The sequence below is a fragment of the Copidosoma floridanum genome, unplaced genomic scaffold (assembly GCF_036245765.1).
Source record: "Copidosoma floridanum isolate Cflo_tuat_1 unplaced genomic scaffold, Cflo_Japanese_pri ptg000009l, whole genome shotgun sequence".
Taxonomy (NCBI): domain Eukaryota; kingdom Metazoa; phylum Arthropoda; class Insecta; order Hymenoptera; family Encyrtidae; genus Copidosoma; species Copidosoma floridanum.
In genome coordinates this window covers 3,869,798-3,886,673 of record NW_028321886.1, presented here as the reverse complement: position 1 = coordinate 3,886,673, position 16,876 = coordinate 3,869,798, and the positions used below count along the sequence as shown (strand labels likewise).

At 34.4% G+C, this 16,876-nt stretch overlaps 4 protein-coding genes across 7 annotated transcripts; 2 read left to right on the top strand and 2 right to left on the bottom strand.

Moving 5' to 3' along the window:
• Positions 1-34: 34 nt before the first annotated feature.
• Positions 35-5,515, bottom strand: nero (deoxyhypusine hydroxylase nero). 3 transcript variants are annotated; one of them, XM_089589384.1, is made up of 5 exons: positions 5,317-5,515; positions 4,651-4,947; positions 4,243-4,566; positions 3,840-4,160; positions 35-70 (listed from the first exon to the last, which is right to left on the bottom strand). In XM_089589384.1, exons 2-4 carry the CDS (start codon positions 4,925-4,927, stop codon positions 3,853-3,855), a joined length of 909 nt encoding a protein of 302 aa, XP_089445510.1. In that variant the 5' UTR covers positions 4,928-4,947; positions 5,317-5,515; the 3' UTR covers positions 35-70; positions 3,840-3,852. The 3 variants fall into 3 exon arrangements, with proteins under 3 accessions (XP_089445510.1, XP_014213786.1, XP_089445511.1); XM_014358300.2 differs by lacking the exon at positions 35-70 and having other exon boundaries at positions 3,593-4,160; XM_089589385.1 differs by lacking the exons at positions 35-70; positions 5,317-5,515 and having other exon boundaries at positions 3,593-4,160; positions 4,651-5,295.
• Positions 5,516-6,285: 770 nt separating this feature from the next.
• gig (TSC complex subunit tuberin) lies at positions 6,286-13,675 on the top strand. 2 transcript variants are annotated; one of them, XM_089589892.1, is made up of 25 exons: positions 6,286-6,450; positions 6,530-6,666; positions 6,748-6,941; positions 7,004-7,207; positions 7,275-7,449; positions 7,512-7,854; positions 7,927-8,075; positions 8,146-8,487; positions 8,565-8,789; positions 8,852-9,101; positions 9,186-9,304; positions 9,379-9,555; positions 9,633-9,798; positions 9,873-10,069; positions 10,141-10,257; positions 10,340-10,497; positions 10,573-11,236; positions 11,291-11,456; positions 11,537-11,735; positions 11,804-11,993; positions 12,087-12,206; positions 12,286-12,458; positions 12,532-13,024; positions 13,099-13,269; positions 13,356-13,675. In XM_089589892.1, exons 1-25 carry the CDS (start codon positions 6,372-6,374, stop codon positions 13,578-13,580), a joined length of 5,433 nt encoding a protein of 1,810 aa, XP_089446018.1. In that variant the 5' UTR covers positions 6,286-6,371; the 3' UTR covers positions 13,581-13,675. The 2 variants fall into 2 exon arrangements, with proteins under 2 accessions (XP_089446018.1, XP_014213734.2); XM_014358248.2 differs by having other exon boundaries at positions 12,060-12,206.
• Positions 13,676-13,867: 192 nt separating this feature from the next.
• Positions 13,868-15,158, top strand: CNPYb (FGF signaling regulator protein canopy b). The gene is made up of 5 exons (XM_014358303.2): positions 13,868-14,134; positions 14,200-14,326; positions 14,403-14,537; positions 14,621-14,785; positions 14,859-15,158. The coding sequence occupies exons 1-5, from the start codon at positions 14,032-14,034 to the stop codon at positions 14,974-14,976; spliced, it is 648 nt and encodes a 215-aa protein (XP_014213789.1). The 5' UTR covers positions 13,868-14,031; the 3' UTR covers positions 14,977-15,158.
• A 4-nt stretch (positions 15,159-15,162) lies between these two features.
• Positions 15,163-15,861, bottom strand: mRpS33 (mitochondrial ribosomal protein S33). The gene is made up of 2 exons (XM_089589890.1): positions 15,810-15,861; positions 15,163-15,731 (listed from the first exon to the last, which is right to left on the bottom strand). The coding sequence occupies exon 2, from the start codon at positions 15,611-15,613 to the stop codon at positions 15,266-15,268; it is 348 nt and encodes a 115-aa protein (XP_089446016.1). The 5' UTR covers positions 15,614-15,731; positions 15,810-15,861; the 3' UTR covers positions 15,163-15,265.
• Between the last annotated feature and the right edge of the window lie 1,015 nt (positions 15,862-16,876).

The window sequence follows — 16,876 nt, the reverse complement described above, 5'->3', positions numbered from 1 at the left end:
CGAGTGGCCGTTATTTCAATCAATAATGCAAATCCCAAGGGTTTCGTTGTCCCTCGCGAGATGCGGTGATCTATTGATAAAAACATTTCATCACCTCATAAATGTATATATATCTTCGGAAATATAGTAATATGATCTTTTGTAAGGATGATGTAGGAGAGCGCGATTTTTTTTTTCTGTTCTACCTGCGGGTGAATCAAATATTTCGTACCCCCATACAAATGTGTGATTTTTACTAAAACAATTTATGCAAAGTCTCAGAAAATTTTATCAATTTCATACATCATATTTTTAACTATTTTTGTTACTTATATAGGTTTACAGCAAGAATATTACATACACAAAAAAAAAGCTGCTCTTCTGACTTGATTACTCACAGACTCGTGTGACAACTAAAGAGGTATATATAGGTACGCATCATAAAATGACCCTAGAGAGAACACCTTGGTGTATATAGATAAATTCTGAGTAAACGTTAGAAAAATGAAAGGCCATGCAACGAAGAGCACGTGCAGCAAGTTTGCTTTTATTTTATACGAGTATATCTTCTTTTGTAGTTTTACGTGTGTAACTTTATTTTTTTTTTATTATTTTTTTTTTTTTCGTATAATTCACATCTTTATGGAAGAAAATTATCGAAATACATTCCTGTACGGAATGAAAGCTTAATTAAACTATCGGACACGTGTTTGCGCTCTCTCGCCATCTGTTTTTGTAATTTATTTGCTTCTTATAAATCAATAAATTGCGATTAATCGATTGACAATGTTTATAAAAAAAAAAAAAAAAAAAAAATGCATCCGAATTGTCAGTTACAACGCTTTTTGCTCTGATCTGCAAAAGTAAACATTTTTTTTAATTCAATCCGTTCGAGCAAACAATCTGTACCCTGGCTCGTTTATTGTTCGAAGATAAGACCCGTCAATGTTAAATTTGTTGAGTATGAATAGACTTTCGAAGAAAGCTTTTTTAAATAGATAATTTAAAATGACTCGTGACTCATCAATCCGACCTTTTGTAGTTTCTTTTCACGCATACTTTAATTTTTTTTTTTTTTTTTTTTCCGAAAGAAATTTTTAATTGGCGATGCAACCAAATTTTTATTCAACGATTGCAATCCGGACGACTCGAGAACTTGTATGCGTTTACCCGAAATTTGATAACATCGAGCAAAGTTTTGATTCTGACGTCTGTAAAACATACATTGCATCATCTTAGAAACAGTTTGTCCTTCCTTATCATGTTAACTCGAATAGATTTTCATTTAGACATTTGTTAATTGTACGAAAAACCGTTTTTCAGGAACAATTGCAGTTAACAAATCAACAAATTGAAGCAAAAAATATTTTAATCGTTTTTACAGAACTATCAAACATTAATTATGTACATTAGATTCAGGTCAGGGTATTAAATAATTATCTTAAAAAAAATTATCATTCACGTTTTTAACACGCTGATAATGAGAAAAAAAAAAAAAAAAAAAGGATTGTCTTCAAATTTAATTTACAAAATAAATCGAACCAACCCTCTAAGGCGAATACATTTTTCGCTCGGCATCCTTCATTAATCCTTGGTAAAAATTTTCCAAACTTAGCGGGCAAAGATAAATTTAACAGCATCAAATACAACGATACGATATAACGATAATACACATCATTTTATCCTCTATACGTACGATGCGCCGATGGTTTTTTTTTTTTTTTTTTTTGTACCTGACACGCTACAGATATGTAGCCACTGATAAACACACAAATTCACCTGTGCATTAGAAGAAGCGTAAAATTTGAATAGAAATAATAAAATTAGTCGATAATGCAATGCAGAGAGATAAACGTGAAATTTATGCGCGAAATAGCGCTTGAAATTTTGTGCATGTTATGTTGCACGCACCTACACACCTAAATATACTTATTTATATTGTAACACCGAGGCGATAAATACAAGCTTTCTGGCGCATAAATGAGTAATACTTTGATAAACCGATGCTTGCACGTACGATATCGCGTGTAAGTACGTAGATGTTCCTGTTGAAATTGACTCGTGTGTTTGGCGAAGGACCGAATTGCACGAATCAGTTGTACCGTGCACGGGTTGTTTTTCGCGATTATTTGCCGGTAAGGTATACGTTACACGTACACGAGAAAAATGTATGCGAAATGATATTTGATAGCCCGATCGAGATGACCGACTAAATAATTAAAGGTGCGCAATGCTAAGTAGATATACATTTTGTGACAACGATTTTTCCTCTTACCGATCGGAAATCTGTTGTATTTTATAGAGACACGTAAATGTTTTTTTTTTTTTTTTTTTTTTTTTTTGACCGCATATTGTACTGTTATCGAAACGTTTCCTCGTTAAATAAATATAGGTAAGGTGATTGAGGAGAATATTCTTTATTTTCTTTTGCCTCCCCAACGCGAGAGTCCCGAAAGGTTCCGCGTAGGTGTAAAAAATTACTTACGACAAAAATAAAGCTCGTGTCCCACTTGATTGAAAATACTGTCGATTAAAAAATGTTATCAAGTTAAAAAAAAAAAAAAAAATTTACAAAAACTTTGTGTTGTGAATGCCCGCAACGCAAAGCCAAGGCTTCCAGAGCGGTGACTGAACGCCACGCGTGCGATGCTCCGACTAAGTATTCCATACGCACTTGAATTCGTGACGACGACGACTGCGACAGTGCGACGTGCGACTCAATTCGCCTTTTACAATACCTACGTATTACAAATATATACACGTACATCAATATATGTGTGTAGCCATAGGGATGGATAATGGATAGGGGAGTGGTGAGGAATTTTTGGTCTCTCTTAACTCTCCTGGTGATGCACATAAGTTGGGATGGAGAGAAACCGGTGTGGTAAAATTAGAGAGAGAGAGAGAGAAAGACAGAGTTAGGACTTGCATGGGACCAAAGTGAAACTGAATGGATAGAAAAAGCCTGCGGAAGAGCAATAGTATACCCTGTTGTATTAAAATTCTCTTTTCTGAGAAAAGGCGTTTTTTTTTACAGCTTCTCTGGTGCTCTGTCTCGGATGGATTTTATTTTGTACTTTTTATATTTTTTTTTTTAATTGTAATTTTTTCTAACTAGAAATATAGAAATGATGAAGAAAACATAAGACCCAAGCAAGTACATTTGAAAATATTAGTGTGTATACAACAAGATCGTAATGATCGAGATGATCGTTTGATAAATTGGATCATAGATCGATTTTCTACGTTAATTGACTAATTTATCTAAATACGTGGACAAAAATAATAGACTTTCGTGCTAAAATTAAAAAATGTACATATTTCACTGGAATTACTTTTTATTAACACTATGCATGCAAAAATTCAGCCACTAAGTGTACGTGCGGTAAATAATGTGTTTTGGAACTCAAAGAAATACATACAATGCATAATCAATTTTTTTTTTGATTAATAATTACATAAAGACTTAGTTGCAATGACATTGTGCATTTTAATGTAAGTTATTGAAATATCACGATCTAACTAAAAATTATTTTGTTGGTAATCTAAATTGGCAGGTTCAACATTGTTAATAAATTTAAATACTTATGATTTAGGGTATCAAGATGTTTTTATAAGAAAGCAGATCAGTTTTTAAATTGGACGTGAATAATGTTAATTGTAATGATTACTGTGTATTCTAGAATCTGTGGGCAAAATTCAAGTAACAAGATAGAAGTTTGATAAGAAGATGTAGAGCAAAAGAGATTCAACAATTTAAATAAAAGATTTAAACTCCAATTAACTGTTAATTACATTGTGTTAATTACAAAATAATTTATTTAACGTTTAACTGCAAATTTATAATTGTTTTTCATTACCCTTTTTGTAATTTTATTTCACTGATGCTAAGCTATTGGCATACTGGAATTCCGAGCTATTTTCATATTCACACATATCTAAAGCGATTTCACAGCTTTCACGCACAACACGTTTTTCGTCCTTCAAGTAATTTTTTAAAATGTCAAAACAATAAGGCGTTGCAATAGCTCCGAGAGCTTCAGCGCACTCATGCCGCACCATTTCGTTTTCATTGGCATCTTCAAGTGTATCTTTTAAAGCAGGTACACTTGCTTCTTCTTGCATTTGACCAAGTACAAATGCGACTTCATGCTTAAATAGTGCACTACCAGCCTTTAGTCCTTTTATAAAGAATTTAAATCGTTATGAATTAATAGATAATTATCCATGATTTTATAAATTTAAGCAAACTTATCTACCAACCTTTGGCAAGAGCAAGCACACTTTCCTCAGTACAGAGATTTCTCAGTGAAAACATTGCTCTGTATCTGTCAAATAAGGAAGCATTCTCATCCAATAGGACTTTTGTCAATTCATTCACATCTTTCACTTCAGCAGGTGGAGCTGGATCAATTGATGCATAAGGATTTTCTGACTGATTATGATCCTTGTCATTGGCACTTTCGATCCATTTTAACCTCCTCAAAGCTAATCCACAGGTCTCTGCAACTTCTATCACTTTATCCTTGCTGTATTCTTCTAAAACAGGTATGACGCTAGTATCACCTATTGCTCCCAGTGCTTCTCCTAAAAATTAAAAACCTTACCTCAGGAATGAAATTTCATGAAAAAAAAAAAAAAAAAGAAATTATTTTAAAATACAATACTCACCAGCCTCATGCCGCACCATAGGTTCTTGATTGATGTCTTTTAAAACCTCTACAAGTACTGGAATAGCACTAGAGTCCTGCATTTGTCCAAGACAATATGCAAGTTCATGTTTTAACAATGCTGAAGGATCACAGAATCCCTTTTGAATTTGTTCGATTGCCAAATGTCCCCCAATGTTTTTCAAAGTAAATAAAGCACGAAATCTTTCCTTCAGCGGTTTACTTTCATCGTTTAAAATTTTGCCTACAGATACAATTTCTTTCTCTTGAAAGGTCATTTTGATTACTCTGGAATAAACTGCTCAGAACGTGGAAATAAATGTTTCATCAAAGTAAGATTTACAGTGTTTTAAAGGAAAATGATTGAAAGCTTTTACATTTAAATTACAAATCAGTTGAACGCAATTACACAGTAATTCTTTTTTTGTCAATAAACTTTTGCATAGATGAAAATTAAACGTGTAGAGATATTTATTGCATGGAGTGAATAATACAAAAAATGAAGTAAAGTGCAGCTTTTCAAAATATGCACAAGTAGGTGAATGATCCTAATTACATATCTACATCATGGAAACGTCATAAAAGTTCTAAATTTTGGTTTTACATCTAAATGGAAAATCTACAATCATCGTAACACTTTGAAATGAACAACATTCATGAAACTAACCTCAGTGAAACATGTATCATCCGTACATCAAGTTGTCATGTGTCATCGTATTATCGTATATCGTATATAAAAGATGGCAACAGAAATGATGGTCCTGTAACAGTGTAACACACGAATTTTCGGGTCAAATAAAACGTGTGATGTATAGGTAGAAAAAAACATGTAAAAGGGCACATGCAGATGCAGCTGATGCAGCCACTTTCCTATATAACTTTTAAGCCAGCGCCATCTAGCGTTGTGATTTTCGGAATGTATTTGTCTAGGGGAAATCGTTTTGAGAAAAAAACCCTAGATTTTAGTGCTATATAAATTCGACCTAGGGTCTTCAGCCAGAAGGAAATCACTTTATCGAGAGATCGTACTGTCGGTACTGATGCAGAAAACGGGCCCTGCCGTACTGACAGTTTACTTACTTACCCGTCAAAGGTATCTTCCCTTCACATTGTCGACCGTCGGTAGGACAGGGTTCACTGAATCCAACGGCATCTAGCGTTGCTATTATGGAACTACTCTGTATTGTACCGTGTATCGAATTACAGATGACAGCCAAGTCAGTTAACCATCGGTATGGCAGGGCCCGTATTTCTGCATCAGTACCGACAGTACGATCTCTGCAGTTTAGTGATTTCCTTCTGGCGGAAGACCCTAGGTCGAATGTATAGCACTAAAATCTAGGGTTTTTTCTCAAGATGATTTCCCCTAGATAGAAACATTCCGAAAATCACAACGCTAGATGGCGCTGTGCATCTTCATGGTGATATTTTTTCTTGTGGAAGACCCTAGGTCGAATATATATAGCACTAAAATCTAGGGGTTTTTTCTGAAGACGATTTCCCCTAGATGGATAAATTCCGAAAATCACGACGCTAGATGGCGCTGATACACATAATTTACAATTTTTTTTCTTTTGCTGTAATTGTGATTGTACCTATATGTATGTTGTATTATTGCTGATTTGGTGTACGCGGAGGGGGGATTACTTAAGGGTAATAATATGATTAATTTTTTTTATATTTATACTGTCAAGTGACTTGGGTGATAGCGGTGGTGGCGTTATGTCGAAAATGCGAGTCCAGGATAAAGACAACAAGACCTTGCCAGATAAATTGAGACAGTTTTTTCGAATCAACAAAGGTTAGTTGAAGTAAAGTAAGGAGCATTTTTACCTATTTAAATTTCTCGTATTTTATTATCCTTTTTCTGGGACGTCCAGGTAACTTTAAAAGCCGAGAGGATATTACTCTAACGCACAGCATCGAAAAGGAGATCAGCTCAGACAATCCAGTTCATTGTCGTACAAAGGTGATTAGAGATTTAAGCGATGCTGTGCTCAACAATCAGTGGGAGGATGTAAGTTGCAATTCTTCTTAATAACAATTATATATTAGTTTGTTTACTAAATTTTATTGACATGAGAAATTTCTGCTCTAGTGTGCTGCTGAGAAATTATGGTATTTGGTCCATGATCTAATTGGACAAGACGTTTCCAGAGAGCACAGGCATGTAACTCTACACTTTTTAAAATGTCTCATTCAAGGACAGTTTTCGAGACTCTCGTCTCTCATGAGAGTTAAGTTTTTTAATGTCATTAAGGGCCATGATATACCTGAAGATATTGAATTAAGGTAAGACGAAATTTTAGATTTCTCTGAAACCAATCAAGCTTAAATCGTTCTCATTTTTACAGGCTTGAATTATTACAAACTTTAACGGAAAATGGAAAAAATATTACACATTTGGAAGAAAAAATGGGTCCTTTCCTTCTTTCTTGGATGCCAACGGTGACGAGTTCTGACAACAAGAGAGGAGCAGAGTTCTTGTCTCTACTTGTAAATGTCATTAAATTCAACTCAGCATGCATCGATGAAGATATCGTATCAGGATTTGTTCAGTAAGCTCTGAAAATTTTGTCTGCCGTGATCATAACGAATAGCAATCATATTTACATAAATTTTCAGGTATATTTGTTACCTATGTTATTATAGTAATGACACAGAAGTTGTTTCAGCAAGCTTGGAAGCTTTAGATACAATCGTGTGTTACAGCAAATTGCAGCCAGATTCATTACAGACATTTATCATAGCCTTGTGTCGTAGTGTTAATGTTGAATCTTACTGTCAGATGAGCTGGAAGGTGAGTTGATTCAAGGAAATATTGATTAAAAACATTTTACGTTATTATACCTCTTTTTTTAGATAATGAAAAACTTACTAGGGACACACATGGGGCATTCTGCATTGTACAAAATGTGCTATTTATTGCAAGAGCCCAATTTTCAAAAAGACGTACGACTTCTAAGAGGAGCCATATTTTATATAAACATGGGCCTTTGGGGTTCACACAGAATACCAAAACTCAAGTGCAGTCCTTCTTCTGTTCTACCATCGTTTTCTGAAGCTCTACTATGTAACCATCCCATCGTAATGTATGAAGTTACATTATCTATTCAAAGATTGGTTTATAAATACGGTGTTGAGATCGAGCAGCCAACTTGGAGCATCATACTAAAAATTATTGAACAAGTGATCGCACACACAGGTAAATAAAGCTGGAAAGGTTCTTATCCAAGAAGTAATTATCTAAGCTTTTTTGTTATTTATATTTTCTCAGAAAGCAGTAATCAATTAGCTACAAAACAAGTTTCAACAAGCTTGCATGAAACAATCAGCAGTATTGAAAACCTCTTGGATAGTAATAGTTACAATGGAAACATTCAAGGCTTTTACGAACTCGTTGAACGTTGTTCTGACGCAAGACCAGTTAGTTTCAGTTAGCATTCAGTTTTGTTCTGTTTTTTTTTTCAAGATTATTAAAAGTCCCTCTTTATAGGAAACTTCAGTACTTAAGCTGATTGATTATAGAGCTTCTTTAATTAGCCCGACCTGCCATCAGTGGCAGTGTAAATTGAGCTCACTAATGGAACATTACTACAAAATTGAAACAAGAACTAACGTCAGAGTTAAAGCTCTTGACGTTTTATCAAATATCATTCAAGTTAATAAGTCTAGATACGAAGATGAGCTAATAGAACGTATTGTTGTGCCTCATTTGCAACACTTGGAAGCAGATCCAGATACAACAATACGTATTGTTGGTGCCCACTTGCTGATTGATATTTGTATGGAATGTGAGTCAAAAAGATGCTTAGAACTGTTAGATATCTTGGAGAAGGTAAACTTTTGGATACTTTAAACGCAAGGAACATTACAAACACAATTTTGTTTAACATCCAAATCGTTTTTCGGCAGCTAATCAACAAGCCATTCACATTAGATGCACCAGTACAAGATGGTATCGACATAAAAGATGTCAAAGCAGCCGTTGTTGGTGTTATTAAAATTCTAACACAGAAAGTATATCGTTTACCGTCCATTCATGCGATTCGCGCTTATCAAGTCCTTGTGAATCATTTAGAACTACATTACCAGGATCCAAAAGAAGTTTTCAGGGATGTTCCTACGATTCGATTCCTGGTCAGTTTTTGACGTTGCAGGATCTTGTAAGCTCTTACCAAAATCTTTTTGTCCCTATTTAGATATTTGAGTGCTTTCTCAAAGGCAGAGCCAATGGCTTGGGTCACTTAGGTTTTCCAGATCCTTCGACCGGCGTTGTCAACCGCTACAGTCCTTACTTAGTATTAGAAAATAATACATTAAACTCAAATACTAGTAGTGCAAGTCCACCTCCGGCTAGTCCTGTTCCCATACAAAGTACATCTCAGATCACCAATATATCACTGGCTCAGGCGTGTAAAGCCGTAACCACAGCTATAAAACAGGAAAAAGGTAAACATTTACCTTTTAAGATATTTTACTTAAAAAAAAAAAAAAAAAAAAAAAAAAATGCTAATATTTTGTTGCATTTTATAGACTGGCAAGTTTTACAGTTAATTTTAAAAGAGTTGCCTCATCTGATGCAAAACAGAGCACTTATATTGTCTCGACACACAAACGATATTGCTTCTTTAACAAGCGCACTGTGCTCTATGGTTTGTGACAGGTTTTACGAGGAAATCTACAAATTCAATTTTTCATGAAAATACATAGATGAATTTTCTTTCAGATCGATGACAAAACTTTCAAACCAGCAGATTCATTGCAAAATGTCTTCAACAATGTGCCTCCTAAGTTTACTTTTTCTGAATTTCGCGAATATTTTTACCCAGTTCTCTCCGCTTGCACGTCTTACCATGCACACTTTGATTTAGGCACTCAACAACGTCTCATAAAGTGTTTTGAAGTAAATGCAGTTTCATTTTTTTTTTTTTTTTTTTTTTAACTCATGATTTTGAAAAATTATTCTCAATTATCTTTTAGGATGGTTTAAGAACTACGTGTGCTGGCCAATGCGTTACAAGTCTCATGACCTGCACTTTAGAAATGCGCGATACCATGAGCAAATTGGTATCTAATGTTCTTTTAAGCTTATCCAAGATATCTGATACAGTTCACATTGCAATTCCAATATTGGAATTTCTTTCAAGTAAGCCATTATAAAGTGGTTTGAAAATCATTCAAAAGTACCAATACCATTGTTTACATTACAATTTTTTTCAGCGCTCACAAGACTTCCCAAAGTTTTTGCGAGTTTCACTGAAGAACAGTACATGTCGATATTTGCTATTGTACTCCCATACACCAAGCCAACAAAGTACAATCATTACACGGTATCGTTTGCGCACCACGTTATTGCTGTATGGTTTTTAAAGTGTCGTCTCCCACTAAGGAGAAACTTTGCGAAATATATAACGAAAGTAAATAATTCTTTATATCATAGTTGATGTGAATTTCATGCGATTCGTATGTTTAATGCAATGTTTTACAGGGTTTATATTCCAATGCCAAAATGCTTTTAGAAGAAGGAAACATATCGAAACCCGACATTAGTCTGAGTAATGAAGATTCATCAAATAGACAACGAAGTTCCAGCTTGACGGAACAAGTAATTAGACTTTTAATTGATTGAAAATAATGACTATTCACTGAAAAATTTTATTTTATTAACATTTTTTGTTGTGTATCAGGGAAGTAGAGCACGCAAGTTTATCAAAGAGAACAGAGCACTAGACTTAAAACCCCCGGTGGATAAAGCTCTAATGAATTTTCACATTGAGCTAACGGAAACTTGCATAGATCTAATGGCCCGCTACACTTACTCGATGTACTCTGCGCGTCCTAAAAGGTATGTATAAAATGCAGTTAATAATAATAAAATTTAACGTCTTTTGAAAATAGTTACAATTAATCAAATTTTTAGGATACCAGCGGCTGATTTCCTTCTAAAAGAGGGTTCCTCGGTGACGTGGATACTCGGAAATAAGCTAATCACAATAACAACGAGTGGTTGCAGCAACAAGGCCATGAGAGGTCCATTGTGCGACAATTGCTGGGCTGCGTGTAAGACTAGTCCTGAGCACACGCGTTCGAGCCACTCAAGCCTACTGCGTGCTTTGAGCATCGACGGTACCCGAGAAGCTGACAAACTATCTCGACAGTCGTCAGGTGGTCACGCAAGCTCTAGTGCCAATACGGCCGCAAACTCGCCGACCGAAGAGAGTAAACGCTCGATCGACGAAGCTGATACTTTCAAGCCAAAAATAGACTCCGGAGTCGATGGTGCCGATCGAACTGAACAGCAACAGCAACACAGCGAGACTTCCAAACTCGAGCAGATGATGAACACGGACAGGCAGGAGGAGCACCAGCCGTGCGCATGCTGGTGTCAAGGCTGGGCGGAAATCTACGTAAGGAGACCCACTGGCGACATGTCCTGGGTCACGCGGATACAGAATTCCCTGCACCTGGACACGCCCTACGACTTTCCCTTCGACAACATCACTGCTCTCTACATGCCCACGGCCGAAATGATACCGCAAAAGAGCCAGGATCTCTATTCCGAGTTTTCGGAGGATGAAATACCGGTTAGTATTTTCATTGATACTTTTATGACGGTAACTTATGAGTGATCCTTGTAGGATTCAACGGAGAAGAATCTCGAGTCACTTCCAAACGAGACTGTCAACATACCTAAATCCGGAGCCGCGTCTTCGTCGTCAGGGCCGATTGATATTCCGAGTTCTCCTGCGCGGCCCAGCCCATGTCCTCAAGATAGTCTTGAAAGCTTGGAAGAGGGTGAAGATGGTATAAAAAATATATACATATCCCTGGTTCCCCAAATTTTTAATACTTATAAACAATCATCGTCTTCCTTGGCATTACAGAATCAAGAAAATCTCGAAATCCAGTGCGCAGATCAAATTCTAGTCCCGAGATGAGTTCAAATTGGAAAAATCCATTTTTAAGTAAAGATAAACTTGTTTTACCTCAAGTTGATAGAGACGACCAAAATAGCGATATGGATGCCAAATCAGACGCCGATCTTAAAAAGCATCTTAAGAGTACATACTCTAAGGATATGAGGTATGTATCGGGATTGTATGCATCACTTAAATGATCAATACAGTTTATTGCAATATTCAATTTTTTAGAGTTAGTTGTGAAGCAATACCTGAAGAAATATCGGGAATGGGTACAACGCCACCCTCGACTGAAAATGCTGGGGAACATCGAACGGGATTGTTATCACAGAAATCTTATCCCGGTGCTAGTCAGGTGACGCAAACTGCAAGTCTAGCCACAACAAGTATGACAGTACCTCCGTCGCCAACTGCTACTCAGGTAAATCTTGAACATGTGAAGAATTTTTTTTTTTTTTTTTTACGATAATTTATCACCTTTTGTCAGCCTTCTACAAATCTATTATCATCAAAGCCACCTCAATCACCAACTCAAGCTTATCCTCGATCCATGGGGCTAGATTCGAGCTACAATCGTCAGTCGTGGATTGTAGATTCCAAACCACCACTTGGTCGAAATATTCTGATTGACAAGGTAATTTTTTAATTTTTTTTTTATTCGAATTTAATACTTTTTTCAACATTGAATATAACGGTGTCATAAAAATTGTTAGCTTCGAGACGAAAAAGCTGATCCCTCGACTCTGCCACCTCTTTCATTCCGAGATCGTGGTTACACAATATCTGTAATGAGTCCCGCAAAAATTCGTCGCAATAATTCACCTCGAATAAAAGATCCACCGTCTCAAGTAAATTTATCCAACAACAGAAGCGGCATCAATCCTAGGTAATAATCATTCTTATAAACTGCATAAAATGAATCCTGTTTTTTCTAAGGATATTTTAAAATTTACTTGTAGCTTCATATTTTTGCAATTATATCATTCGACGCACTTTGGGCCAACTGTGGAAAAGCCATTGTTAGTTCCGCAAACTAACGCTCTCTTGCTGACTTCGATTACAAATTTAGACAGGATACAACCTTATGAGACACACAAAATTGGAATTCTGTATGTCGGTCCTGGTCAGGCAACGAATGAAATAGACATTTTAGCGAATCAACACGGCTCATTACGTTACGCACAATTTTTACAAAGCATTGGTACCCTTATAAGACTGAAAGACGCAGATGAAAGCATATTCCTTGGAGGTCTCGATCGTAACGGTGAAAATGGAAATTTCGCCTACATCTGGCAGGACGACGTTACGCAAGTTGCATTTCACGTTGCAACATTGATGCCCACTAAAGTAAGTGATCCAAAGTGCACATCAAAGAAACAACACATTGGCAATAATTACGTCACGATTGTGTATAACGAAAGTGGAGAGCCTTACAATATCCAAACTGTAAAGGTAAAATTTTTTTTTTATTTTTCTCAATCAATTATATATTTAACATTCCCATTACGCAAATAATTGAATTCTAGGGTCAATTTAATTATGCTTGCGTTGTAATCCAACCCCTTGATCACAGTACAAATCAAGTAACAGTACAAGCTAGAGAAGAGCTTAGTGAGCATATTGGGCACAGTGAACCTAAAATTATATCTGACCAAAATTTGGCAATTTTATCTCGACAACTGGCTCTACATGCAAACGTAAGAAGTTTTTTTTTTGTTGTTACTTTAAAATTTATACATTAAATGAAAATTATTATTAAAAAAAAAAAAAAAAAAAATTTTAGTTGGCCTCTCAAGTGTGCTCTTCTTTGAAACAAAAGGATCGCAATCCTTATGCATCCAATTGGTTGGAGCGTCTTCGACACATTAAGCGCTTAAGAAAACGAATTTTGGAAGAATTGTTGAGAAGAAACCCCAACGATAGTGGAATAAAAAATTTGCTGAATGATGAACATAAATTAAGAGTTGCCGATGATTTTGTTCAAGACTTTACAGATTTTACAACTTAAAATTTTTTATACAAAAACAATATGTGATAGCAATTTTACTACTAGCATATGAGAAGATGATGGAGATGCTAAAGAAATAAAGTTATTTAATGTAATGATTTTATTTTTGTAATACAGAACTCTATCCAACATCCCGAAAAAATAGGACATTGACCTAGTACTGTAGAAAAAACTGTGGATGATGATCAAAACTTTGAATTTCCCGCTTTCTATCTGAAACAGTTTAGGGATGAGAGATCTCTCCAAGATCATGTTAGGCCTCGATTAATAATTTTGGGTACCTTTGCCAGAGACTGCCTTTGCCCTTAGTTTTACTATAACGAAACAATAACGTATTATAATAAAATAATTACAAACTATAACGCCAAAAAACTATGTTACATTCCTTAACTTAATTTTGCACCATTATTAAAAATAAATAACGAGTTAATATTTTTTACACTAAAATAAAATGTATAAATGTGTTGTGTTGATTTGTTTACTCCTAAGCAGTATTTATTGCGATACTGATATTGAAGAAAAGGAGGGTGTGAAATATGCAAACAAATGCGAAGGTACATAAATTTATTAGTCGCTTACCATTTTGGATACGTAAATAACAAAAAAAACTTTCTTTTAGTTTGCAAAGTAGTTGCTGTAGAGTTGGAAGCTAGGCTCGAAGAAACGGGAAAAACCAATGATGTTTTAGAAATTGGTTATTCGATAGACGATGTCGCCCCGAAAAAAAGAAAAGAGTACAGAAAATCGTGAGTAATTAATACATTATTCTAAAAAGTTTGACAAAATTCGATCGAGTTTTGAATTTTTTTTTTTTTCTTCCAGGGAACTGAGATTAATTGAATCTCTAGAAAATGTATGCAACAGGATTTTAGAATATAATATACACAAGGAGAGAACAGATAGTACAAGATTCTCTAAGGGCATGAGTCAGACTTTTAAGACGTTGCACGGACTTGTGTATGTGTTATTTGTTAGCTTTGTATTTTTGTTTAAACACATTTACATTATAAAATTTACTTATATCTCTAATAACTGTTTAGAGATAAAGGAGTAAAAGTAGAACTAGGAATCCCATATGAACTGTGGGACAAACCCTCTGTTGAAATAACGACATTAAAAAATCAATGTGAGAATTTGATTGAAACTTATGAGAGTGACATTGAATATTGGTACTACAATCACCAGGGACAAGTTGCTTTAACAAAGTATTAATCATGTTTTTATTATACTCTTGTATTTTACTCAACTATTTTACTATTTAAAAATTGCATTTCACAGATTTTTATGTTCTGAGCGAGCATTGGAAAAAGATGACGATAGTTGTTTAAGGGAAAAAGGTGATACTGGAAAGGTCAAAGACACAGAATCCAAAGAAGCCATCCAAGAGGAATTGTAAATATTCTTGAAAAAAAAAAAAAAAAAATGTACTTTTATTTCAAGACAGATTTTTCTACTGACTATTTTCAACAGACTACAATAAAAGAATGTGATATCGTTAAATTTATTCCATTATCGACTCATCTTTGTATGTACAATATTGATTGGAAACCATTACAATATATTATAACAGGAAGAGACTATGTAACTTGGTATCTGTTTTGTTTTATTTTAAACAAGAGCTATCACATCAGTTACGAAAACAATGATTTTTATTTAAAAACAAATTATAATAAAAAATATACTGTCTAGACCAGCACTTTCACAGTTTCCTTTTTCCTCTCTCCCTTCTTCCATACAGGCTTGCCTCTAAGCACTCTCAGTCTCTGGTACTCCTCTTTAAAGTCTTGATGCTCATCTCTGAAGAGGCCATACCATCGCAGGTGTTTCATTAACACGTGTGATTCTCTGAGTCGTGGGTAGTACTCAACAATCTCTGGATTCTTGTTGACAGGCATGGCGCTAAACAACTCGACGACTCTCATTGACTTTTTCGTCGTAGGTCTGGCCACCTCGCCAAATATCCGATTGCTCAATCTATTCATACGCTTCGCGTAATTACTCGTTACAGTAGCAAGATTTATGTACTTATTCATTTTTCAGAAAATTTTTTGTATTATTGTTACTGCTCACAGTATACTTCCACAGTTTGAGGTTGGAAACACTTTGTGAGGAATTATTCCACATCGGTCGTACGCAGACGTGTAATAAAATCTGCAATGATAAAAAGTAATTAACTATAATACATGAAAGTTTAGTCAATTCTGGTGTTGTTTAATTGATCAACAATACTTTATACACAAGCGGATGACCGAGTTATTCATTCATCTTCTTCCCCGGCAATTTGTCAAGATAATAAGATAACATAAATGATGGCGGTAAAACTTGGTATCTTTTACGAGTTATTCTTTTAAATTAAAAAATAATAATTACTTTTTAAAAATATTGTTTATTCTATAATTTTTTTACATTTATCATACAAAATTAACGTAACACTTTTTTTTATAAAATAAGGTTTTATAACAATATATTGTTGTACTTATGTATATTAATACTTATAAATCTAAATCAGTGTATTTTAGACTTAATCATTGAACTTTTAAGATTATTAATTAACATCATAATGAAAATAGTTGAAATCTCAAACATGTTGTTACTGTTGTTGTTTTTTTACATCAGTCAAGCTTGAGTTTAATACTGTAAAAATTATTAGTTTTGTATTTTGAATCGGATAAACATCTTTTGTGTACAAATGTTTAACATAAAATTTTGCGTAAATCTATATGCTTAAAATTAATAAAATTGCGTAGGTCTTTTGTGTCCATCAAAAATTAATTAACCAAATTAATTTTATAAATCTAATATAATACGACGGCACGATAATTAACGTATATTTAAAAAATTTTAAACGATACAAAGATTTCTCGAAATATTTCACTTATCAGTACATTTAAAAATACCGATTTACTAAAAATATTTTTTCTTTCCAGAAAATAAAGTATAGTTATCTCCAATGAAGTAATCGAAAGCTAAAAAAAAAACACGCATTATTATTTGATAGATAAATCCGTAGATTATATTGTATTACTTTTGTCGTTTTTCGTGCTTATTTACATGGCTCATCGAACTTGATTATTTTAATAGCTTCTAGGTAAAACTAATAATATACTTAATTTTGATAGATATGTGTTGTAATCATAATGTGTTATAAATAGTAGTTTGTCAATTATCTTGACCGACCAAAATAATGTAAATTTCATTGAAACCCATTACGGAAATGAGAAAGTAATTGAGAGAAGCTAAAAAATGTCGACTGTACACGTAACTAATGATTGTGAAATTTAAAAAAAAACAAAAAA